Here is a 27,735-nt window from a genome sequence, read left to right on the forward strand (position 1 = left end):
TATTGGCAGACAGACAGTAGATAGACAGATAGACAGACAGACAGACAGACAGTGATACAAATAGATAGACAGGCATAGATAGATATTTCCATAATTTTGAAGTAACGTTTTCAAATGAAATAAATAATTTAGTAAAACAAATAATATTCTTACCATATATTTATGCTAAATATCACCATTTCCTCAGAATATGCTGTTTTCACTTTCTATCCTATATTTTCAGTTGCTTAATAAAGTGCACTGAGTTAGTGTCACTCCATGTATAATAAGACTTACAATTCATTGGTCACAGAGACTGTGTAATTCGGCTGAAATCTTATTATTAATATTTAGACTAAAACATACACATATGCTTCCACACTCGAATACACACGCTCCATATAGCATGCACACACGCTGAGCTTCAGACGAAAGGAAACAGCGTAATTACAAGCACACACACACAAATCATACATTCAGCAGCGTCGAGCAGGCTGAAATACCAGTCTCTGTGTACATCACACACAACTTTGTAAATTACAAGAGACAGAAAGTGTGTGATGTTCTCACTTAATCTGGCTAACACACACACACACACACACACACACACACACACACACACGCACACACACACGCACACGCACACGCACACGCACTCACACACACACACACACACACACAGATCAAAGCGCTGTTGGGTATTACTCTACTGCTGTGCAGTGAACTTGTAAAGACAACCGAGTGCACAGAACAATCTTTGGGATGAACATTTATAAGGATTTAAAGGGAAGTATTAAATGGGTGCAATAAAACTTTCATTTGTGCTATGAGCATGAATATATCAAATCATGCAGCTTGTTGAGGAGAAGTGCATTATTACTTTTCAAAATGATTGTTTTTATTATTTTTTCCTTGTTGGTGAAAAAAATCCCATAGGTTTACATTGAAGGACAGACCCAAGCCATATCTAGAGACCAGAATATATTAGAGCAGCATTTTACAGCAACCACCTATAGGGCCAGATTTAGTAAACACATTAGCATAAGACCACAATCTCATAAAAGTGCAGATGGGAGTGGAAAATTCTGCGGGTGATCTACTGACAATGCCCAAATTAAAGAACAAAGACACAGACAGTCCATTTATGATAACGCAATATAAAAATAACTTGGCTTGGTAAACAATACGTACAGATAACGTCTTTCTCTGGTATTCCAAAAAAAAAAAGAAAGTGTGGAGAAAATTATCTTGCTTCTGTCACATGCTGTCTATTCTCTGTGGTGCCTCCTCCTATAGCGCCAACTATGTAATGGGATGTTTGTGTGTGTGTGTTTTGCCTTTATTTTGACAGGAGAGTAGAGAAAGTTGACAGGAAATGAACTGAAAGAGAGAGGGATTCCCATGAGGGCACAGGGAAACTGCAAGCCAAGCCACTTATAATTTAAAGGGGGGGTGAAACACTCAGTTTCAGTCAATCTCATGTTAATCTTGAGTACCTATAAAGTAGTACTGCATCCTTCATATCTCCAAAAAGTCTTTAGTTTTATTATATTTATAAAAGAAAGATAGGCTGTACTGAGTCTTTCCGGAAAAAAACGAGCGGCTGGAGGCGTGCTGTGTGGGCGGAGCTAAAGAATCACTAGCGCTGTTCACTGTTTACTTGCTGTGCTTACGCGCCGATAGCTAACAACACAGACATTTGAAGCAGTTTTACTCACCGCCTGCGGTTCCAACGCACAACCCGTGAACCTTTATCATTGGGACTGCTCCATCCTTAAGCATTAGACGATCTGCAAATCCGGCAAATACTTCCCTAAAGCCGAGCAGAGCGCTTTGCTGGGCGTACTGCTTTCGCACTCTTGCTCTGGTCTACGGGTGCGCGCGCGCCCTTCCGGGAGAAGTACACTTAGGACCCGTATAAGGAAATTCCGCCCCATCTGACATCACACAGGCCCATACTCGAAAAAAACTTTCCGAAACTTGTGACAACCCGGAAGGAGTATTTTTGCCACAGAAATACTCCTTCAAACGTACAACTTTATTTTTGAAACTTTGTCCATGTTTAGCATGGGAATCCAACTCTTTAACAGTGTAAAAAACTCAGTATGCATGAAATAGCATTTCACCCCCCCTTTAAAGCATTTAAACTACAGGGTGGGCCATTTATATGGATACACCGTAATAACATGGGAATGGTTGGTGATATTAAAGTCCTGTTTGTGGCACATTAGTATATGTGAGGGGGCAAACTCCTCAAGATGGGTGGTGACCATCACATATACTAATGTGCCACAAACAGGACTTTAATATCACCAACCATTCCCATGTTATTACGGTGTATCCATATAAATGGCCCACCCTGTACAATCAAGCTACATGGTACAATTTTTAACCTTTTAACCTTAACGACTATTTTACCTGATTTAACCCATACTAATTAGTTTTGTTTTTTATAAACTAATGTATTTAGGTTTAAATAGTGATATTAAATCATATTTTTGACCTGAATACCAAAAATAGATACCAATATCTATTAATTTAGATACTAATTATTTGCCATTTTTTTCAGCGCACCCATATCCAGTTACTTACAAAAAGTAACTAATTACATTGATACTATTTAAAGGGGTCATGAACTGGCTTTTTACATTTTTTTATATTGTTGTCTGAGGTCAACTTATGACGTTCACTTGGTTTTTACATTCAAAAACATCAAAATGAATAAGTAATAAGCTATTTTCTGCGCTGGTTTTGAGCCTAGCTCCTGAAACGCTTAGTTTTTATGGGCGTGCCGCATTGAACTGCTATGATTGGATAACAGTTTTGCATATTATAATGAGTTTCATGTAATGTGCGAATCGGTGGGCGGGGCTAAACAGGCAGTGTTGAAGTAGGCATTGATCTTCTTCTGTGGAGGCGGTGTTTTATACCATTTTTACATCATAGATCCCCACTTTGAAAAACCTGTCGTTCGCTGTGCTTTGTGTTAATAAAAGCTTTTATTGGACTAACAAGGAGGTTTTCATTTCTGAAGCTTAAAGGATATTCTTATAGTATGATGACATCTTATATGTCAAAAGCTTTCTCAGTTCTTCACCCCTTTAAAGAGACAGTATTTTTATAAATATACAGCTATCAGATGATTCTATTTTATTCGTTTAATTACAAAAACACACCATTCAAACATTATGCACACCAATAAATGAATAAATGAAGTAAAAAAAATAGAAAACATGCTAATTTATTCTAATTGAGCCGAAAACACAGTGATGAACAACTGTAAATTAATCAGTGAATTGATAGTTAAATCACATGAACCGTGCAAACAAACCAATTCACTCAAATGAATTACATTTCCTAATGTTTTGTTTGAGAGAGAAAAGATGTCTGATTTGTTGCCTCAGTTGGCTCTGCTGTATAGGCTTCACTATTTAAAAAATAACTGCTGTCACGCCACTGAAAAAATGTAGTTAAATTAGCAGAAATGCAACATTTTAGGCCGGGACACCAAGCGGACAGTCGGCCGTTGGGGAATGTTGGGCACCGTTGGCTCTAGTCGGACTCCGTCTGGGTTTTGTTTGTGGCTGATTCAGCATATAGAATCGTTGGGCCGTTTGTGAGAGAGAGAAATCTGATTGGCTGTTCAGTTTAGCGAACGAATCACTGCGCGAGAATAATAGCAAAACAGTGAGCAAAGAAGTCAAGACGGTACAGACAGAAGCCTGTTATAATTTTACAGAATCTTACCTGAGCATTCGAATGCGCAAATATTTTCATAATAACTGAGTGGAGTGAGAAAGTGATCAGTGTGATTGATATTCAAAATGGTAAGCAAGCGCTGCTTTGTTAACGGTTTGCATATCTGCAGTCCAAGTTTCGGATTCCCCTTTTTTAATGACGAAAATAGACCATTGATATCTGCTGATATAGACAGATATTTACTTACACGCAGACGCAGAATGCACAGCTAGTTGACAATCACCTTTAGTCCTTTTGTTGTGTTCAAGCGCAGCTATTGGCCGAGACACATCCGATGAAAGGCGACAACACAGTCAGCTTTTGTCGGTGCTAGTTCTTTGACATCGGCTTGGTGTGTCCACTGCACGTCAGTCAGGTTGTCTTTTTCTGTCTAAGTGGGCAGTGCTTGGCCAGAAAAAGCTGCTAAGTGGACCAGACTTCATACTGATAGTTTAACAAGTCTACTTGACTATGCGAGACTGTTCTCAGATCAGCTCTCAGCCTCATTGTCAGATTAATTGAAATCTGAACCAACTGATCTTGACACAAACAGAGCATAGAGCTGAACTAAACGTGTTTAGAAAAGAACAGAAAAGGCAAAATACACAAAACAAATTAGCACACTGACAGAAAAGATCATTACATAAAAATCCCCCGTTCTCCTTTACGTCACACAAACTGTTGCCATGGAGGTTTATGGGTTCAACTGAGGACTTTTGCAAAGTAAAAGTGATATGTTAAAAACTGAATTTTAGAGTTTGGACTAATCTCATAGCCTCCAAATATAGAGTAACCCACCCTATTTAGCCCTTGAGAATCGTGAGCTCAAGCTAATTAGCTTCTTCAATATTTGCATTTTGTTTGCACAATATTTAAATAATCTTGCTATTTAAAAACCTGCCTGCCCTTTGCAGTGAAAACAGGCAGCAGTATCTTTTTGTTAAAAGCTTTGACCTTTACGGAAATGAGGGGGGTGGAGAAGAGAAGGGAAGAGAGGAAGGAAACAAAAGAAAGTATGAGGGAAAAACAATATGAACTAAAGCTTTATAGGTTTGCTGAATCAATGTTTACAGGCTCGACAAAAATCAAATCAAATCAAATCAAATGCCACTAAAGTGGCTTTGGTGGAAATCTTTCATAGAATTTACCAGGGAATTGATTGGTAACTGTTTTAGTAATTGCCATTGTTTAACAGGTAAGATAGTTTTCTTTTATTGACAGAAAAAATAAAGAAACAATCTTTTTTTTTTATTTGAGGGACAAAATCATTATGTGGCTTAATCATTTTCATAGGGAAAAAAATAGATGCATTTATTTGATCAAAAAATACAGTGAAACATTGATTTAAATGTTAACCAATAATTTAATAATTTTTTTAATATAATTTAAAATGTAATTTGTTCTCCAGGATTCTTCGATAAATATTTATTTTTTTGTTTTTACTGCAAAAAACTGATTATCAAAAGTTGTCAGTTTTGCAGTCTTTCAATAATGTCAGGGCATACAGCACAATAAAAGTGTGAAAAGTTTTGTTTTTGTTTTGAATTGATGACCATTTAAAAGTAGCCATGTATTGCAAAAAAACAAAAGGAACATATACTGTAACCGCAAATATTATATTATAGTAGCTGTTTTACAAGTGCCACAATTTTACGGAGGACTCAGGACTCTTAAAAGTGAGAAATACATATGAATTTATCTACTCCTGTTTATTTGGAGTAGAGTTCAACTATTAAGGCCTGTTCACACCGGGACGAATTTCGCGCGCGATATTCGGCGACGTTTAACGCCTCGTAACTAAACAAAGGGCGCCAATGTGAGTGTGCACACCGACGCGAAAAACGCCACGCGTAAAAGCGTCATTTTTTAAAAAACGCCTCAGGTTCGTTTTTTTGGTTTGACGCGCCGCGTCAAAAACTATCCGACCAATGAGATTGGCGCTTTTGCTCATGTGTCTGGAGCTTCTGAAGTTACAGTAAAACACAACTTGGGGGCGCTCAAACACAAAACGGTCTTGCCGAGCACACATACGTAACGGCGAAGAAGATATATGCCGAGTAGCGTCTAAACACTGCCGGGAAGAAATAAGACGAGGAAGATGCAATGCAAGATGATTGAAGAGCTGCTGGTCTCGTTGGTGTCGGAACATAAAGAACTGTGACAAACGCGACAGCGACTACAAAAATCTTGATAAAAGAGAACTGTTATGGAGTGGTATTAAGCGCCATCTAATGTCAGGGAATGAATTTGCATGTTCACTCGGCTCATCGTCAGCGAAAATCGCTTGGGTGTGAACACAAAAAACGCGTTGAAAAACACTGGCGAATAACGCGCGCCGATATTCATCCCGGTGTGTACGGGCCTTTAGAGTGCAATAATAGAGACTTTCCCACTTTTCAGTGGCTTTGGTTCAGGAGGCATTTTTCCCATAGGGATTTAAAAAAAAGTATTTGATAAAGGGTAATAATCCATGAACTGAACCAACCAGCTATGAGGTGAATCACAATATTATAAACTTTGATTTGGAGCAAAAAAGCATTTTTATAAAGAAAAAGATACAAGACTGTGCACTTAAATTTAAATGAGTGAAACAACTATTATCCCATGAAGCATTGTGAATTATATAATCAGATTAAAAATAATGGAGTTGAGATTTAAAGTTGTTGATTAAGTAGATAGAAACAACATAGTTTATTGTAAATTATGCATATAGACACACATATATGAGTAGGCTATTTTGGAAGTGTAGGAAATCTGACTTGCTCGTCATTATTCTCTGATTGGTGGAGATTTCTTTGTAGAATAATGGGTAATTTTTCCCCAGGAATTCTTCTCACCAAAAATGGTCTCCAGAAGTGTCTGTGAAGCAAAAATGGCATCATCTTGCGAACTAAAGGCGAACGACTGCCACTGAGATGAATGGGAACGGATTACTTTCTTCAGCATTAGAAGCATTTTTGAGATAAAGGGAGACATAGATTTGCCTAAAACCCAGCGTTCCTTCAAATGTACATTTATGTTTTATGTGACTCTAAGCGTTTATGAAAGATAAAACCACTTCTGACGGCAACTAAACTAATTACTCATGAGACTGAAAGCAATATCGGCTAAAAATAAAAGCTGTTATCAGGGGATGTTTATGAACCAGAATATTCCATTTCAGATCCAATCTCAATTGTTACATCTAGAGGAAAATTAGGCTTTTTGTCGCTCTAAGAATGCACAATAGCCCAAAATTGCTGTGACACCTCATGCAACAACTTGCATGAATAAACATCTCAGTGAAAAATCACACCGCTGTGTGTTGTAATGCGACGCTGTTGGGCTTTTGCGTGTGCATTTTGTTCATTAATTTAGCTAATTTGTACAATATCACTGAGAAAACAAAAATCACTCCTGTATTGACACAGCTGTCAAGTGATAAAGCCGCATCCATCCATCAATCCATCCATGCATCTGTTTCTGTAATCATATCTCCACCTGTTCCCAGCAAGTGTGAGCGTGTTATATTTTTTCGGGGTGCTCGCTGACAGTGACGGCTTCAGAAATGATGAAATGCAATGAAACACGAGCGACAGACACAGAGAGACATGTTAGTTGTGCTTATTCATTCACTCGCAAACCCAGGGAATTCGTACCATCAGAGAGAAACATCGACACGGGGAGAGAGGCGAGATGACAGGTAAACAGGAGAGACACTGTGGCATATCTACGGAAACTTCACTCCGTGCTGCGGCAAATATATGCGGGGAAACAAACAGTCTAGGAACATGAGGGTGACAGTATTAAAGAAAACAGCAGACGACTTTGATTTGCATCCAGAGCTGTGTCTGTGTCTTCCCTTCATTTTCCAAAACAAAAGAGGGCGGCCGAGTTACGCAACAACGCACGCGTCCGCGCAAATCCGCAGTGATGAGTGTTTTCACAAAGCTGGCTGACAGGCCTTTGAACTGCGGGAATCCGCTGACACGTGAAACGCGTTGTTTCGCACATGCATTCTAACAAGCAGCACCTTGCACTGGCACAGTTGATTATACAGCAAACACAAAGTTAGCTTTTAGTGCACAAATGTGTGAACTGAGAGGAAGATAGCAATGAATAAATCATCTTACAGCAACTATAACAGCGGTGAATACCTTGCAGACATGATGAATTTAACATCATATTCACTTTGAGATACTTCAGCTCAAGATCATTTCAAACACACTCATAAGTGCTAGAAGTAGAGTGTGAAGAGAGTAACCAAAAGAAAAATTGGATTGTTACACTTGCTAAAGAATATGTGAGTGGTGTTTGCCAGTGTAAAATTCACTGCCTTGATGCTACAATGTTTTGGGGCATTGCCTTATGGTTAATAGGGTGTTCTGGGTGGTGTTGATATACAGTTGCAGTTACAGTGGTTGGTAGGCATTGGTAGTTGGTTGCTAGGGTGTTGTTTATACAGCCTCTAGGCAGGGCCGGATTAACAATTTCCTGTGCCCTGGGCAACAAGACTCAAGGCCCCCGTAGTTAGGGGGGTTCGGGGGCATGCTCCCCCGAGAAAATTTGGATTTCTCTGACCTACATATGTGCAATTTAGGACTTTTGAAGGCCAAAAAATTATAAGAAATAGGCTATCTTTAAAACCTTGTCATTAGATTATTTGTCTGCGCTCTCCTCATCTTCATATTTCTTATTCTCTCAGTATTCTTATACTGGCCTATTTCTACCTCTCCTAAAGCTGAACTTTGACTGATAGTCTTTTCATTTTCGTCTGTGTCAGTGACGAAAATAAACATAGGCTCAACTGATATTTATACGTTTTATGAATCATTTTCTTAGACATGTTAATTTACTCAAGGCTACCAGGAAAGCTGTATAGCTGTAAAGTCAGTATTGACATTAGGAACCTTCTGCAAGCTTTGGGATTTGAAAACGTCTGTTTTTAAATGTTAAAAGTAATTTTAAATAATACAAATGATAGACTACGTTTAACGCAGTTGGTGGAATTGGCAGACATTCCCTCGCATCGTGCGCTGTGGAAACGCGTCAAAGCATTCTCAGGTATAATTATGCAGCATTAATGCACAAATGATTTTGAAGGAATATTTCATCATGTCGATACACAATGGTCACATAATGTTAAGACTAATCTTGCTATTGATATCTTTGTTAGACTACCGACCCTATAGAACAAATGTCCGGCTAATATCGAAACTGAAACGAACTTCACCGCGCTCAACCAGCGGGAGTGCATTTCACGAATTAGTAATCGCTGGCGTTCAGCGGGGAGGGAGGAAAGTCGCGTGAACCCGCGTAGATGCACTTTATGCAGTGAAGAAGATCGTAAAGAGTTTGATAACTTTATAAAATTTCTGTGTATTTCCTACCTGTCAGGGCCCCCTAGATGTCATGGGCCCCTGGGCAATTGCCCAGTTGCCCTAATGGTTAATCCGGCCCTGCCTCTAGGGTGTTCTAGGGGGTTGGCAGGACATTGTGAGATTGACAACGATGCACTGAAAACGGAAAAGTTTTTCCTTTGTGAGCATTGTCAAAACGATCCCAGTTCACAAGGATCTGCGAAAACGACAAACAATTCTGTATTATTCACGCCAGGCCAGTAGTTGGCGATATCACTTTGTAAAGAAACACTACGTGCCAATACAGACTGAACAGGTAATACAGTTTTCACAAATTCACTCAAAAACTTGCACTTTGAAACCTGTTTTGAAAGGTTTTTGTTTTCAGGCCCCCAAAATGCCATTGTCATGTAAATAAGGGCCAAAACCCATAAAAAGTTTTCAGTTTTTAGTTAAAATAAGGGTGGATTCTAGTACACTGTTAGGTAGGCAAAACTTGCGACTACATGCTATTGTGTTTTGGGTCATTGTCAAGGCATTGCAATGTGGTTGCTAAGTGTACCACTTTGTGTGTGTGTGTGTGTGTGTGTGTGTGTGTGTGTGTGTGTGTGTGTTATGCATTTGTTAGGGTGCTGTGGGTGGCTACTAAGGTACTGGTAACTGGTTTTTAGGGTGTTCTGAATGATTTCTACAGCACAGCTAGGTGGTAGTAAGGGTGTTGTGTTTGGTAGCTAGGACATTGCTAACTGATATGGTCTTCTGGGTGGTTAAAGCAATGGTTGTGTGTTCTAGGTGGTTCATAGGTGGTTGCTTGCCATTCATCATCAATGAATTTATGCTGTCTTCATGTGGTTTCTTACTTCAATCTTTTTTAACTTGAACCAATTCAATTTTGAACTTGTCGCATTCAAGTGCTTTGTTGTCGGAAAGAATAATTATCATGAAGGACACCAGGTTTATTCTTGCCTATTTATTTCTTGGGTAAATCTTATTAAAGCCAAAATGTATTGAAGATATTTCATTTTGAATGAATTGTAGAGTCCCATTCATTGACAACCATATAAGCATTCATCACGCTATTTTGTAATTTCAGACAAATAAGTGCTATGTTTGCTGTGTATAAACATACTGTCAGGGTTCTGTCACTTCTGAATATACAGCAATCGTTCTTCCTCTGCCTTATCTAAAGTTTATGGCACGCCCAGCTTTTGAAACTCAGGTATCAAAATGATCTCAGAATTTTCCAGTAGTAAATACGACTTGAGATGGCGTCCAATTTCCGACTTGGAAACTCGTAATTACGATAATTCCAAAGGCATGTTAAGGAAGCATTAACCTAGAAGCTGCGTCCGAAAGCTTAGGCAGTGACTTGTTCCCTCGCTGCCCTATCAGGCAATGACTTTGCGCATAAAGGTACCTCACAAAACTGATTTCAGACAGACTTCTGAGGCAGCGTAACGGTTTATTGATCTACAGCAAAATAGTTTTGGTGATAACTAAGTAAATATTTAATTACTACAATAGTAATTTCTTGCTAGAAATGACATCAGAAGAGGAAAATGTTGGTCAAAAACTTACTTTTACACACAAACTGACCAACAACCACCACAACTTTCAGATGCCATCTTTATTTTTTAGCTCAACTGTCACAGAATTAAAACACACAGGGTTGTGGGATATCAAAGAAAGAGAAGGATACATCAGATGAAGGTATCTCGGGAGACAGGAAGTGAAGCTAACATTGGATTTGGATGTGCCTTGATGGCTTCCTACCTAGCAACGCATCTTCCCAAAGGCATTTTTAAGCTTTTGGGCGCAGCCCAAGTCTCTATAAAAAAGGTAGCCAACCAAGAGCAGGGTTCTGTATACTTCAGCTCCAACCCTGCTCCAACACACCTGCTTGTTATTTTTAAGCAATCCTGAACACGTTTATTAGCTGGTTCAGGTGTGTTTGATTAGGGTTGGCTAATATCAATGTTGGCTACTCCTGCTTCACAATATTCTTGTCTAGTCCCATCTTCAATTTCTACAGGATTGTTTGACTTGTTTTATTGTCTGCCAAACACAATTGTCCAATTGCTTTGAAAACCAATAGCACTCATCTCCTCAAAAAGCTGCATGATTTTACCTATAATCAATAATAATAGTGATGCTTGACCTATGAATGAAGTAAATGAAAGAAACATACTGACATTCTGTATTCTAAACTGTAGTTACAGATAATCCCACTGAACTGTGCATAAATACACCAAGTTATAAAAAAAGATCTTTGGCTGTTACATTGCTTAGCAATCATAAACCGCCTGCAGTTAGACTAATGAACTTGATGGAAGAATTTTTTATCAGATCAGACTTTTATAAAATCAACAACCCATTTCTGCTTCACACCTTATTTAATAACACTTCATAACTGTGGTCAATTTCACATGCTTTATTTCAGTAGATTTAAACGTTTGTCTTTGGCTTGCACCATGTGGCGAGTAAAGCAAACAGAGTCATAATATATAGAGAGAAATGAAAGACAAACACTAACCATTCTCTTTGCATTCTTCAGGGGGCTTCGCTTTCTTCGCAAGCCGGGGGTCCAACCAGGACGTCGTCTTCGTATTGTGGCTGGAGAGGAGAGAAATGGAGCAGAAAGGGAAAAGAGATGAAGAGGAAGAGAGGGAGAAGAGACTGCTGCAAACTGCTACTGTAAATCATCACACTGAGGAGACGAGAGAGACTGAAATGAAGTCTCAGGAGACCTCATCTCTAAAAAAAGTTTAGCTTAACAAAACGGCAATCAATACTTTTAATTAGCTGTAAGCATCTCATTAGCACAGCAAGAAAGAGAGGAGGAGGAGAGAGATGGTGAGGAAGACTGACTGACTTACTGTATGAGGGAGGAGAACTGAACATGAGCAGCGATTTAATTAAACAGTTTAGTACACAATGTTTTTTGTCATCTGAGACCAATTTCAGGAATCATAATTATTTTTTAATTTTTTTGGGCAAAACTGGCAGATTTAAGTGTCACATGCTCACCGACAGCTAATTGCCTTTGCAATGACTCTTAGCCTCCAACAAAGTTCAGACAGTATCTGAAATGTTGAGTCATGGTCCTGAGGCGTGACTATGACGGCCATCTAAGAAGAACCAATAAGACTACGGCAACTAATGACGCAAATGTATGAGACATTCTAATTAAAATTTGATACTACGTTCTCTATTTCATTCAACATTAGATGTTCACACAACATCTTGTTAATTAGCCAATTAGACTAATTAATGTTACAGTTTCGTTGAGTTGTGAAGTATAAGCAGTCCACATATTCCCCCTTTTACCCAGCCATGACAGCAGACAGTTCAATTTATTTTTGTGTTTGTCAAAGTGGATGCCAGATTTTGATAAAAATGTTTTGATGTAAAAAAAAGAATGGAATCGGAAGATGTTGCAGGTCAGGTTACAACCTGCATCTCTTGCATAAGCTCAACTCAAGCTGCTGTTCCACCGTCGGGCTGAACGGTTCTAAGAATGTAAAAGTCCACATGAAATCAAAATTGACCATATTTACTTTGTTTGCCTAAATTGATCGTTTTGTGGTGAACAATTCATCCATGCAAGTCAATCCACACCAAAAATTTTTTTGGCTTCGTAATCTTTAATCAAAATCTGAAAATGCCCCTCCCCTCTGCTTTGGAGGACCTTCCCTGATAACGTATGTTTGACGGCCTGGTTTGGGAAACGTTTAACCACTCCCCTCAAACCGTTAGTCTGTTATGAGCAGAGATGGAGAGGAGGAGCGCTAGAGTAAAACCCTGCCCTCTGTTCAATATTCCGTTTTACTGGGAAATACGTCACAACACTGGAGAAAAGTCGTTTGCAACTTCCGGTTCACGCGGAACAGTTTCCACTTGAGCCTGGTAGAACACGGCACGATTACAAACTGTCCTCGGCCTAGAATTCTCAGCACGGTTGGCTAACCGTACCGAACCGTATTGGTAGAATGTGTGCATTGACGTCCCCACTCATGATTGGGTACTTGTCTGTTGCTTGGATACCGATTTCACTGTATAGCTCACTAATCGTGCTATTTGAGCGACGTAAACACAAATGAATAATAACATTTAAATAAATATCTGATCATACTCCAACTTGGCATGATGCTCAACAGCAACGCTAAAAATGCTTCCCATTCTTATATTGTATTATACATTTATGAAATGCTGACACATTTAGCAAGAAGCATTTTTATTCATGCATACTATGCATTTACTCAACTCAACTCAACTCAACTCAACTCAACTCAACTCAACTCAAAAACTCAACTCAACTCAACTCAGACTTTATTTATAGAGCACATTTAAAAAACAACAGGAGTTGAACCTTTACTTTTTAAATTTGCTTTACAGTACACATTAAATCACAATATAACATTCTATAAATACCAATAAATGCAATACACAAACTTAAAATCATTCAAATCAAAGATTTAAAAACGTCAAGCGGTGATAAGGGAAGCTTGTTTAGGGCATACATTAGCAAAATTCCTCCATGAGAATTTTTTTTTGCACTCCTACTCGTGTGATATTGCTCATGTATTTATACACTTCAATTGCTTTTCCATATATTTGATATTTGTCCCTTGTTGATAGCTAGAAATGTGTGTGTTCAATCTTCAAACTGTGACTGTGCAGTACTTCTTTTCCACAGGGATAGTACTTATTTTCTGTTGTATCGTTCATGACATAAGCTAAATATGACTGACTCCGAATGACGCGAGGACAGTCTGTCACTGCTTCATGTAACACGACACAACATGCACACTCACACACACAGTTTGAACTGGCCCACACAGTGTGACTATTGAGGATTTAATGGAGTTGTCAAGCAGCCAATGGCGCCTTGTTTTTCTCGATCTCCCTCACAGACGGAGCGTCTTTAATTCTCAAACTGTAGACACTTCTCCATATGTCTATCTCTCACCACGCGCACACACACTCATACTGGACCATATTAATCATGACAAAATGTCTCTGTACATGCATTCAGTCACATTCAAACTCCCAAAGCAACCAAACATAAGCTGTGGAAATGCACTGTGCCAATAGATTGTCCTTTGATACGCTTTTATATGAAATTAATTTTCTTTTCTGTAAGGGGGATGAAAAAGTAAGAGAAACCAGGGAGGAAGACACACAAGGGTAGAAGTGTGGAGTGTCATAGACAGCGAGCACATCAAAGGTGCACCATCTTTTTGCCCCAGGCTGCAATTTCTCTGGCCAGTCGCTTGGCAGAGTGCCGTCAGTCGAGTCCCATCACTGAGACAAGCGAGTCTACCTTTCTGCCACTGATCTCAGAGCTGTTTCTCCTGCTACTGTAGACAAAAATGTTTCTCAGGGAGGAATGCACTAAGCTTTGAGACATGGTGAGTTATCCTGCTGGAAATAGCCATCAGAAGAGAGACACATAACCGGATGGATATGGCCAACAACAATACACACAAAGTGTGCCAAGAAAATATCCCCCACACCATTACACCACCAGCACCCTTAACCCTTGAGACAAGACAGAATGGATCCATGTTTTCATGTTGTTTGAACTAAATTCTGACCCTAACATCTGAATGTCACAGCAGAAATCGAGACTCAACGTTTTTCCAAAATTGAATTGTATCCTAAGTTTTCTGTTCTTAGCTGACAGGAGTGGCACCTGGTGTGTCTTATGCTTATGTTCGACGTATTGTGTGTTCAGAGATGCTCTTCTGCAGACCTGGGTTGCAACGAGTGCTTATTTGAGTTACTGTTGCCTTTCTATCAGCTCGAACCAATTGGCCATTCACCTCTGACCTCTGGCATCAACAAGGCATTTTCACCCAAAGAACTGCTGCTCACTTGATATTTTCTCTTTTTTCTGACTGCTCTCTGTAAACCCTAGAGATGGTTGTGCATAAAAATACCAGTAGATCAGTAGTTTATGAAATACCCCATTCTGCTCCTGCTCCATGTAAAAACTTTTTTTGCTTGGATACTGAACGCACCTTTAACCCTTAAATGCACACTCGGGTCTTTAGTGACCCGGGATGTCCTTCACAACCCTCCTCCTCATTCATTTTTTAAAGTTAGACATCAACCTTCTTAGTATTCCTCAATCAATTCATTATAAATGTATTAAAGAATGCCTGTTTTCCCATTAATATTTTGTATAGGGTCGCTAACGCTAGGTGTGTAACAGTTTAAGTATATTTTTTTCGGCACAACAATAATTGAATCTTTGATGATTGAATAAGTGCAATTCACCTTTATTCTATAAGGTGGCAATGTCTGATTCACATTGATGAAGTGATGTTTCACTCATAGTTACCGCAGGCAGAAAACAAAAGAATAGGAAGTATCATCAGCAAAACTTGAAATGGCTCAGCGATTTACTGCAGAGCAAGTACTGAACGCAATCAAATATTAGTGTCACTTGATGGTGGATCTGGTGAAGAAGCTGTCAGTGATCAAAATGCTAATTTTGAAGATGATAATTTTGAGAATATGTTTGAGATGGCAAATATAAGCCAGATGCTGAATGTACTGGGAAATGAGCTCTGACGAGGACAGTGATGATGGTATAAAACATCTGCTCAAACTGAACCCTTCCAAGCTCCAAAAGGTAACAAAATATGCTTTACTTTATTATTCTGTAATTGTAACTCTAATATCAGGAGAGTTTTATATTATGGCGACAGGTAGAGATCCATCCGTGTTAGATATAGAACCGGGGCGCTAAAGACCAGAATATTGGCGTACTGATTGGCGAAACAATCATGCATCTAAGGGTTAAAATATGCTGATTATAACTTCTAATTCTAAATAATTTTAAATTATACAGATGGATAGAGATACTCACTCAATGAAGTACACTTCTCCTTTTTCAGTGTAAGCCATCTCCCAGTTATCTGGCAGAGGACCCAGCTCGTCATTCTCATCCAGTTTGGGAGGCGATTTTGGAGGTTCTGTCTCTTCTTTAGGGGCATCTGTGGAGGTCTCAGAGGGGCATGTGGTGGGCATCTCTCCTGAGGCATCTGTACTCTTGTCTTCATGTTCACTGGACTCTAAAGAAATGCAAGGAATTTTTTTTTAACAAATTGCTTTTGACAGAAGAAAAATGTACTGCAAAATTGTTTAAACTAAATCTATAACCCTTTTAACAACTGCAGACCTACATCTCAGATTCAAACACCTTTATCAATCAAAAAGAACCAGACAATAGAAGTGGATAAACATGATGGAATAGTGTATCTGAATTCAGCTGAATAATCACCACCAAGAGCTAACGCTTATAAAAAGAAAACTGTCAAATTTACAAGAATCCAATATTTTGGGAGACGTCTCCAACTTTTAACAGCGCGGCTGGTGCAACTCTGAGTCCAAGATTACAGAGAAAACCGGTGAATGTGAGTGAGACAGACAGAGAAAATATTTATGAGAGAGAGAGAGAGAGAGAGAGAGAGAGAGAGAGAGAGAGAGAGAGAGAGAGAGAGAGAGAGAGAGAGAGAGAGAGAGAGAGAGAGAGAGAGATGTAACTGAGATTTGAGTTTGAGAGTTTCTGAGAGAATTGAAAAGCAGGTCACTATAAGAGGAGCATGTTAGAAAGAGAAAAACAGAAGACTGTAAGACAAAGAAAAACAGTCAGAGATAGAGTTAGTTGGACTAAAACGGTGAAATAAGAGTGGAGTGATTAAAATGGAGTCTGTGGTGGTAAAGCGAGAGAGAGAGAGAGAGAGAGAGAGAGAGAGAGAGAGAGAGAGAGAGAGAGAGAGAGAGAGAGAGAGAGAGAGAGAGAGAGAGAGAGAGAGAGAGAGAGAGAGAGAGAAAGCAGAAGAGAACTGAACGTGTCCTAGTTTGAGTTATGGAGGTTGGAGGTCCCAAAGGAGAGGCGCAAAAGACAGATCGAGGGGAAGAGAGAGGGAGAGACGAAAGAAAAAGACACCGAATCCCATAACATTCACCAGTACTGATGTTTTAATCAACTGAGAAATGAGAGGACAGCTTCACTCAATCACACTCACATAAACACACAAACACACACACACAACCTTGTGAGCGGTCTATCTAGACATCATTTCAAGGCATCAAGGAGTAGTCTTTTGTCACGCTTGGTGAATGAATTACGAATATTTTCCAGCCATATAATAACCATATATTTGTTTTATACACTGAAAATCCTGAAAAAGTACTTCTATCTAAGATAAATCGAAAATATTTCATCAAGGAGATTTCATCAAGGTCTAAAACTGTGCTCAGATCTCGCAAGATACCAAACATGCAATGAAAAGTCAGAGATTTCAATATGAACTCAAACGTTTCACATAAAATGTCAATGCCAAATTATCTGAGCTATTATCTTAATATTATACTTCTATTATATACTCTTACTTTCTGTCAAAAATTGTCTTATTGGTTTCGATTTCCCAGAGATTTTAAGAATAACTTTGAAGACAAACTTTACTGAATCATTCAGAACTCCATTAAAGTCAACATTAAAAACATTGCACAAAATATTTTATGTCCTTAATATGATGCATTTCTGAGTGAAACAATATATTTAACAAGAAATAAATTGGGTGGGACTTAATAGGCTACTTGACTAGGACATGGAGGCCGAAGGGTTAGTTCACCTAAAAATGAACATTGTCATTATTTGCTTACCCTTATGTCTTCATGTTTTTCCAAACCCATAAGACGTTAGCTTATCTTCTACAAATGAAAGTTAAATGGTAAAGCTCAACCATACATGCCTGAGGCACGAGAACCTATGAGGTTTGTCCTCTAATGAGAACCGAGTACAGTTGAGCTTCCAAATACAATAAATGAAATCAGTTTATTATATAGACCTTATGTAGCCCTGCCCCCTTTCAGCTCTGTGCTCGTTGTGTTCTGTCTTCTGCTTTGTATTTGCACAGCATGAAAATAAGATCTTACAGATTTATAAATGTACCGCTTGCTTTAAAATATTCCCGGTCTGCTGACATTTGTTATGACATCCGCTTCAAACATTACAATATTTTACTATACTACTATAGCTAAGATTACTAATTTTAATATACAGTAACTACTATAACTACTATAGCAAAAACTACTATACTAATAGTACTATACCACCGTAAAAACGGAAGTTCAAAGACAAAATTCTAAAGATGGCTGCTTGCTTGTGCTTAAGGTCTATAAAGCAGAAGACTTGGATTATTATAGGAAGCGGGCGTAGTTGAGCTTGTCATAAGCGAAGCACCAGGGAATCATTTCTCGGATGCATGCAAGATGCAGCATCCAGTTGCCTTCTCTGGAAGCGCGAATCAGTCCAAGCATGATCTCTGTTATGTCAATGTAGGACATCCAGAAGGATGAAAGGTTATGCTGGTTTCGCAGAGATTCCAGGTAGACTTGGAACAGTTGCATGGTGCGGGCGCATGCTGCATTATCAAGAAGCTTGGTGAATGCCTCCTGCCTGATATCGTCGCTGAAGCTGGCAATGCTCTCCAGGGCTTCCTCCAGCTGAGGGAGCTGTGTCGGGTGTTTGACCTCTAGTCATGGTAGGAAGCCTCTCCAGGCAAGGCGCATAAATGTTTCTTAGACTATCTTGTGCAGCCGGACGGCTCTGTTATACTTTCTGCCCTCCATTACACCTGAGACCGATCCTTCAGCAATCACGGCAGATTCCACACACGGATCCCGCAGCCCTGCATCTTGGAATCGCTTCCCCAGAATGGAGAGCAGGTTGCAGATGGTGTGGAAGACACCCATCCTGATGACAATGTTCTTGAACTTCTCATGCTTCCACACAATTTCTGCTGCCTTGGCATACAGGGCTTGGTCAAAGACACAAACAATTGTCTTCAACTGCAGGGACTCCAGTATGCCTAATGTCTGGTTGAGTACCTCATAGACAGTTGATAGTTCTGTAGGAGGTGCATTGATGGTCAGCAGGTAACCCACAGTGTCTTGTACCACCTCAACCTGGTCACGGGTCTGGATGTTAAATCCAGTCCAGCTGCTCACAGTCTGAGCCTCGGGGACAGACATCCTAGCAAGCAGGCAGGCTATGTTCTCTGCCTTTGCCTCCTGGACCTGTGCACCATAGTCGGCATCAGCAGTTGCGGTCTTTGGTGGAACAACTCTCTGGCCAGCATTGTAGGTGGGTAGCATCTGATGTGTGGGGGGGGGGATGCTTCTCCTCTTTGACTTCATGACTGCTGTTGCGTGCCTCTCAGGTGCAACCGGTACGATCGCTTTCACCTGGATGGCAATACCATTCACTCAATGTTGTCATACGCCAGCATGGTGAAGATGCCTGGATAGATGTTCGCTGGCAGTGGAATACCATCCTTCGACAGATCCATCTTCTGAAGACACAGAGCCGTGTTAACTTCTTCCAACTGAGAATAGGAAACACTGTGACCGAGCCGATTCAGAGTGTGCACCAGTTCTGTGTTACCCGTCAAAGACTTCACAGCAAATGGCAGAAGAACATACTTCGGCGGCTTGATCCAGCCACAAGTGACAGCAAAGACTAGGTCACTGCCAAAGGAGGTAGCAAGTCGCTGGACTCTTTCAGGGGGACTTCCGCGCTCACTGCCTCCAGTCAGACTCAGAAGTGTGTGCATGAAGTGGGTCACGGATTCAGGAATGATGGCTTCATCTCGTTCTACATCTGGTGGCCACTCCTGCTTGGTGTCTTGGTTTTTTATGTCGTTTCTCATCAGCACCGCCGCTTTCGTTACAACATCCTCAGATTTGATAGATCTGGCCTGCTGTAGTTCCATCTTTAAAGAGTGCGTGGTTTTCACAAGCTCGGCCATGGTCAGGCTGTTGGGATAGAGAAGAAGCCTCCCATTGTCATCAGGTACAGTATGATATGAATAGACTCAGCCAGCTCACTTTCCACTCTACGGCGAAGGTGTTTCTTGGTTGAGGGCTTGATCTCGGTGACAGCAAGGGCCTTCATGGATGACTCGAATCGTGATGCAAGGTATGTCATCGGCAGTACCTGAGGGTTTAAAGAGTTCGTTCCGAATGTACAAGAACAGTTCTTCATAGGAATACTTTTCTGCTGTCTGATATAGTTCTTCTGCATTCCCACTTTGTTCCTTTGCCTTGGAGCTGGCGGCAGGCTCGGCTACACGCGTGTATGCTCGATAGCAGGATCTGTGATAATGTCCTTCATAGGGCTGACTTCTAATAGTCGAGGATTCGACGATTCGATTCGGAGAGGTCTGATTCGACTATGAACCTCATAGTCGAATACATGGGCGTCAGTTTGGTTTGAAATGCGCTGGGGACAGAGACGCATTCGCATTTTCAGAAGGGCTGGGTACCATTTTTATTTTATTTTTTCAGGTCATGTTTTGAAAGACGATGTCCTGTAGCTTACTAATGTAAATAAATAAAAATGTATTCAAAAATCTGCTTCACATTTTCAGCAGGGCTGCGGAGCGGCTGTGAGTTGACTCCACACGGTTCTCATGTGCGTTAAAAGCTTTACATGGTTTATTCCCCTCTCATGTTGCTCCACATAACCACTTAAAATGATAAAAAAAAATCGAACCCAGAGTCCAATTATTATGGACGTTATCTGATATTAAGCGTTTCTGCTTCACATTTTCAGCAGGGCTGCGGAGCGGCTGTGAGTTGACTCCACACGGTTCTCATGTGCGTTAAAAAGCTGACTCCACACGGTTCTCATGTGCGTTAAAAAGCTTTACGTTGTTTAATGTACCTAAACAACGATTACCAAATTTCCCTCTCATATTGCTCCCCATAACCACTAAAAATGGTCAAAAAATCGAACCCAGAGTCCAATTATTATGGACGTTATCTGATATTAAGCGTTTCTGTTTCACATCTTCAGCAGGGCAGCGGAGCGGCTGTGAGTTGACTCCACGCGGTTCTCATGGGCGTGAAAAAGCTTTACGTGATTTAATGTACCTAAACAACCATCACCAAATTTCTCTCTCATATTGCTCCTCATGTTTATGAAATGTTATGATATATGTGTGATATATATGTGTTTTTTAGCTCTTTTGTTTGAAATGGAAAAAATCTAGCTGCTATCTAAAAAAAGAAAAAAAAAAAGTTTCGACTATCAGTCGACTACGGCAAAATCTAACGAATCAGATTCGACTATGAAAATCCTTAGTCGAAAACAGCCCTAGTCCTTCAGCAGCAACAAGCTCTCTATATATGGCTCTATTCATATGGATTACTTTTACGATGTCTTTATGAACTTTTTGAAGTGTCAAAGTTTTGGTGAAGTGGACTTTCAATGGAGGGACAGAAATCTTTCTGGTTTCATTAAAAAATGTCTTCACTTGTGTTTTGAGAAGAAAATTATGTCTTGTGGGTTTGGACGACATAGGTTGAGTAAATTATAACAATAACAGATTAAAAGCAGATAAATTATTCAAAAAAAAAATTTGGAGCGAAAGATTTTCCTCTTTCGAATAACATGGAAGGATGAATCATGCACAGTAAGGCCAGGAACTTGTATTAAGAAAGTAAATAGGGTCAATTTTGAATTCATGTTTTTAAGTGAGCTATTAAAGAGCTATTAAAGAGCTCAGAGAAATACAAATTCCTCTGGCGTTTTTTTCATATTACTGGATATGAACAATACTCTAACTGTGTTAGATTCTACATCACCATGTCATGTAGGTGTATTAGAGCAAGAACAAAACAAAAGTTTTTTTCAGTACATCCACACTCGATGCACGTTTCCGCCCCACAGAGATGCTCCTATGGAGCGAAAAACAGGCAATGTGTGATAACATGCTGGCACGACAGTTGCTAAGCTATTGCCCTGACAACAGTGGATACTATGAGGTAATTTAGAGTGGAGGCGGTTGCTATGATACACGATGCACCTAGTGGCCCCACAATAATCATCTCTACGCTAGTAACCCTGATCTGAGGTCACAGCAGTAACTGAATTTACTACACCGGTGAGCCCATACATGACAAGATGGCATGAAAGATCTCTCTTCTTCTTAAAATTGATTAAGAGCTCCTCACCTGGGGTGATGGCCACTCCGTTGCCGTTGATGACGGGCCTCTCCTCCTCTTCCTCCTCAGGTGGCTCAATGCCAGCCTTCTCCATGTTGCTGACGGACTTGTTGCGTCTACGTTTGCCCTGTGATCTGGGTGTGGCGCCTGGCAACAGTTGCTCAGCTACATTCAGCAGCAGTGGGCTGGGCTCTGCCGGGGGCTTCGGGGTGCCGTAAAAGTTATCTGAAATCAATCAGACATTTGCTGTATAATTGAATTTTTTTTATAATGCAAGCTCTGTCACCATGATGTTATGTATCTATGTATCTATGTATCTGTCTATCTGTGTATGTATGTATGTATGTATGTATGTATGTATGTATGTATGTATGTATGTATCTATCTATCTATCTATCTATCTATCTATCTATCTATCTATCTATCTATCTATCTATCTATAAAATGTCTCTCTATCTATAAATACAAAGTTCAAAAGAACAGCATTATCAATAAATGTACAACTATACATAAAAACCTTAATGTATTTTAACTAGGGCTGTCAAAAGATTAATCGTGATTAATCACATCCAAAATAAAAGTTTGTGTTTACATAATATATGTGTGTGTACTCTGTATAATTATTTTGTATATATAAATACACACACATGCATGTATATATTTAAGAAATATTTGCAAACATATACTGTATATATTTATATATAATTTATATTATATATAAATATATTTTTTTATATATAAATTACACATTTGTCTTAAATATATACAAGCATGTGTGTGTATTTATATATACAAATTTAATTATACACAGTGCACACACATATATTATTTAAACACAAACTTTTATTTTGGATGCGATTAATCGCAATTAATCTTTTGACAGCCCTAATTTTAACGTTTAAATACACTTAAAAATAATACAAAAGAAAATAACTGCGAAAGTGAACATAAAAGTAAACTTTGGAATCAAAGAAACAAATGGTTAAAGGGATAGTTCACCCAAAAATGAAAATTTTCCCATGATTTACTCACCCTCAAGCCATCCTAGGTTTATATGACATTCTTCTTTCAGACGAACACAATCAGAGTTATATTGAAAAATATCCTGGCTCTTTCAAGTTTTATAAAGGGAGTGAATGGTCGTCCTGATTTTGAAGTCCAAAAAAGTGCATCCATCCATCATAAAAGTAATCGATATGGCTCCAGGGGGTTAATAAAGGCCTTTTGAAGCAAAGTGATGGATTTTTGCAAGAAAAAAATCCATATTTAAAACTTATATTAAGAACTAAAATAACTAGCTTCCGGCAGACGGCTTATGCAAGTCGACTTGCGTCAAAAGAGTAACCCCTGACCCGATGTATGATGTACTGTAGTATCAGGGCTTGAAATTAACTTTTTCAATCACCAGCCAATTTACTACATTTTTAGGTTATCGGCCATTCAAAACTTCAACCAGCCAAAACAAAATAATCAGAAATAAACCAGATTATCAATGTCACAAGCTAAGATTTAAATATAGCCAATTTATTATTAAATGTGATTCTGAATTATTGTATTGCTTTCAGCTTTATGACAGTCAATCACTGTACCATTCGTGATCACTGTACCATTCAAATAAAAGAAAAAAAGAAATAAAGATACAATTCTCTGTGACTTCTCTTATAATTGCCTTGAGTTTACCTGCATGTAGACGCAAAGGACACAAGGGTGCTTTTTGCCCAAAAGTCTTTGACACGCGGCATTTATGAGAACTGGTTAGAAAAAGTGGCCTCTTAATTGTCTCCTATAGGGCTCCAGCGGAGCAAACCAGACAGGAAACACCGTGCCATGGACATCTCGATAGACGGAGAGTAGTGCCGCCAGTATGCAAATGTGACCCTGGACTGTCACGTCGCACAGGTATATTTGTGGCAATAGCCAACAAAACATTGTGTGGGTCAAAATTATCGATTTTTCTTTAGGATATTAAGTAAAGTTAGGATATCATGTTCCATGAAGATATTTTTGTAAATTTCCTACCATAAATATGTGAAACATTTATTTTTGTGTGAGTGAATGCAGCACAATTGCAAACATAAATGGACAACTTTAAAGGCGATTTTCTCAATGTTTTGATTTTTTTGCATCCTCAGATTCCAGATTTTCAAATAGATGTATCTTGGTCAAATATTGTCCTAACAGACCATACACCAATGGAAAGCTTATTTATTCAGCTTTCGGGATATGTACTCACCCATGTGACTGGTTTTGTGGTCCAGGGTCACATATGATCATAGAAAAAAATGTGTTCAAATTTTAAAGACGTGGCACTCTGCTGCGTTTCTCTCAGTGTACGACCCTATTTACACATTGTTTTGCTAATGTAGTTTGAGGATCCTTTTAGCGAAAGGTCTCTGATAGAGATGCCATGCAAACAAATAGGGCTGGGCAAAAAAAATTGTGCTTATCTTCTCTTATATCGAAATCATCTCTCTCGACATCTCTCTTTAAAAATTCTCGATTTAGACTTCTAATTCGTGACTGGTGTTTTGTTTTGCTCTATCCTTTCATCAATACGTCATGCGTCAGGTCAGAGGTTTCTCTTTCGCCGTAAATTGATGCGTGCGGCCGTCTGTTGGTAGCTAGTTATTTTAGATGATGAAGTTTTAAATATGGATGGAACTCAGATTGTATTCGTCTGAAAGAAGAAAGTCATATACACCTGGGATGGCTTGAGGGTGAGTAAACTATGTGGTAATTCAAATTTTTGGGTGAACTAACCCTTTAAGCTGATGTTAAGGCTAAATACTGTGTAAGGGTTAATTGAATCGTTTTTAATAATTAATTTTAATTAATAATTATTTAATAGGAACATGCCCCTGCAGTCAATAATCTACACACATAGTAGTAATTATTAGCTTTATATAAAAAATATGTCATGATATGAACTCAGTGTGTTCGAAATAACTGTGTTTTTTGGATTGCTCGCTCAGTGGAAATCATGTCTCTGCAAATAAACCAAAAAACCACAAAAGTCTGACACCTGTACAATCACACACAAACTGTTTCTCAAACGATCCGTGTGTGAGGGAGAGCTGTTCTATGTTTACAGACTCAGTAATAGTGCCATGGCTCCCCTGGGATGAACAGGCTCTTGAGGAGAGCAGGGCATCTGGTTGAGTGTGCCTTCAATTCTCCCTGGGTCACTACCTGACATGATGCTACAGCGCACAACAGCTGTAACTCATAAAAATGGATAAAAAAAAAAAAAAAAAAAAAAACGGAATAAAGCATAAATGAATCACAAATGTAAGTGTTTCTTTGTAGCTAAGTTTATCAAGTCTGAAATACTTGATTCTGATTTATTTATTTAATTATTTTTGGGCAACTAAACAACTACACTTTAACTGTCCGACTTCTTACATGACTGTGCTAATTTCACATCTCTTATGTCTTTCCACAACCTTTTTCTTTAATATTAATATTAATATTTTAAATGCAATATTTCATGTCCATTTTGTATTACTCGTTATTATTGTGATAATTTCCAGCTGACTGTAGTCTTAAATAAAAATTCTGTATATATCATTTTATTATAATAAAATAATGAAAAAGAAGAAATATAAATACATTTCTATTTTAATATGGGTGTTTCCTCTTTTCTTTTCGTTTATTTCATAAAAAATACAGTAAAATATTATTACAATTTTAATATACTGTATTTTAAATATATTCTTGCTGAACAGAAGTATTTTTTTAAAGAAATCGTTTGAACAATAGTATATATACATTTAATTGTTTAACCTTTGACACAGAACCAGACTTTGAAATTTTAACAGATTTTAATATAAAGAAACAATCATAAGCTTGAAAGTTTGAACCACCACAATTGTCATTGTGTGAAATGATTTATAGCAATTTTTACACAAATTTTCCCCAATAATATTTTCTCAAAAGTTAGTTTACTTGGTTGCAAAGAAGATAATCAGAGCGTGCTTAAAATAAACTATAAGCCATGCGATGTGTGAATATTTTTTTTTAAATGTCAAATTATACAAAAAGTGTAAAAATATTATTTATTTGCATACTTGAGTCAGTCAGGACATTATTTTTTTATTTTTTATTTAAACACTTTAATATATTAGATTTCAAAACACTTTGTAAACCCATCACATATTTATGGAAGCTTGTTTCCGCCACTGAATAAAACATTTTAAAAGATAATTGCGACTTTTTATCTCACAATTGCGAGTTTACATCTCGCAATTCTGACTTTATTTCTCAGAATTGCGAAATATAAAGTCAGAATTGCGTGAAATAAAGTCAGAATTCTGAGATATAAAGTCAGAATTGCGAGATATAAAGTCGCAATTGCGTCTTATAAAGTCAGAATTCTGACTTTTTTTCTCGCAATTGCGACTTTATATCACGCAATTCTGACTTTATATCTCAGAATTCTGACTTTATATCACGCAATTCTGACTTTATATCTCAGAATTCTGACTATATCACGCAATTCTGACTTTATAACACATAATTGCGAGTTTATATCTCGCAATTCTGACATCTTTTCTCAGAATTGTGAGATATAAAGTCCAATTCTAAGGGGAAAAAAAGACGGACTTTTTTTTTTTTTACCTTAGAATAGTTTGTATCTCAAAATTCTGACTTTATAACACGCAATTGCGACTTTATATCATGCAATTCTGACTTTATATCTCCCAACTGCGTGATATGAAGTCAGAATTCTGAGATATAAAGTCAGAATTGCATGATATAAAGTCGCAATTGCGAGAAAAAAAGTCAGAATTCTGACTTTATAACACGCAATTGTGACTTTATTTCACGCAATTCTGACTTTATATCTCGCAAGTCTGACTTTAAAACACGCAATTGCGACTTTATTTCACGCAATTCTGACTTTATATCTCGCAATTCTGAGGATTGCGAGACGCAATTGTGAGATAAAAAGTCGCAATTATCTTTTTTTTTTTTGTGTGTGTGGCGGAAACAAGCTTCCATACATATTCCACTTATATACCTGACGTTACATTATTAAAGCTGAGCTGAGTTACAGTGCCAGTCACAATCTTTAAAACATGCTGAAAATCAAAATCACCATATGAACACTAAGGAAAATTTAATGAGAGAGAAATAGAGTATAAGCGAAGAGTTGATGTATTTCACATATAGAAATTCTCTTCTGTCCCTTTCAGTTACTAGTTCACAGTCAACTCAGAGGGAAAAGTGACAATGGACTAAAGAAGAGAGAGGGAAATGGATATTTATTCAAGAGATGGAGTTGTTGGACTTTTGAAGTGAAGAAAGGCTAAGCTTACAAGACCCCAGATAATCAGATTCCCTTTACGGTATTTTTATATCACATTGTGAATTAACTAGAGTTTCTGCCAATTAGATACTTTCTCATGGTCTGTCCTCTTTTATTCACAGAGGGTCTCGAAAAACAGAATATCACAAAACAAATTGTTAATAAAGCAGCCAGCATTACCATCCCATAAGCTTACGAACATAAAACAGTCACTTCCAGGGAAAATGTCATATAATATAATTGGAAATAGAAGTTGTAGCCGCTGGGGATGCCACTGTGGCTCATTATTAATTGTAATAAATTACTTGCGGTTTAGAGCGCACAAACAAAATGCTCTGATGAACT

The 27,735-nt window shown here is 38.5% G+C and overlaps 1 protein-coding gene across 4 annotated transcripts in view; it reads right to left on the minus strand.

Moving 5' to 3' along the window:
- Window positions 1–27,735, minus strand: part of magi2a (membrane associated guanylate kinase, WW and PDZ domain containing 2a) — a 225,675-nt gene that overhangs the window by 62,082 nt on the left and 135,858 nt on the right. For all 4 annotated transcript variants that reach the window (XM_081363922.1, XM_081363920.1, XM_081363919.1 and 1 more), the window contains exons 4-6: window positions 22,092–22,307; window positions 15,934–16,138; window positions 11,590–11,669 (exon numbers count right to left, since the gene is read on the minus strand). In XM_081363922.1, the coding sequence (XP_081220048.1) occupies window positions 11,590–11,669; window positions 15,934–16,138; window positions 22,092–22,307 (501 nt within the window). The remainder of the gene's footprint in view (window positions 1–11,589; window positions 11,670–15,933; window positions 16,139–22,091; window positions 22,308–27,735) is intronic.

This window comes from Scardinius erythrophthalmus, assembly GCF_964197995.2.
Source record: "Scardinius erythrophthalmus genome assembly, chromosome: 4".
Classification (NCBI taxonomy): domain Eukaryota; kingdom Metazoa; phylum Chordata; class Actinopteri; order Cypriniformes; family Leuciscidae; genus Scardinius; species Scardinius erythrophthalmus.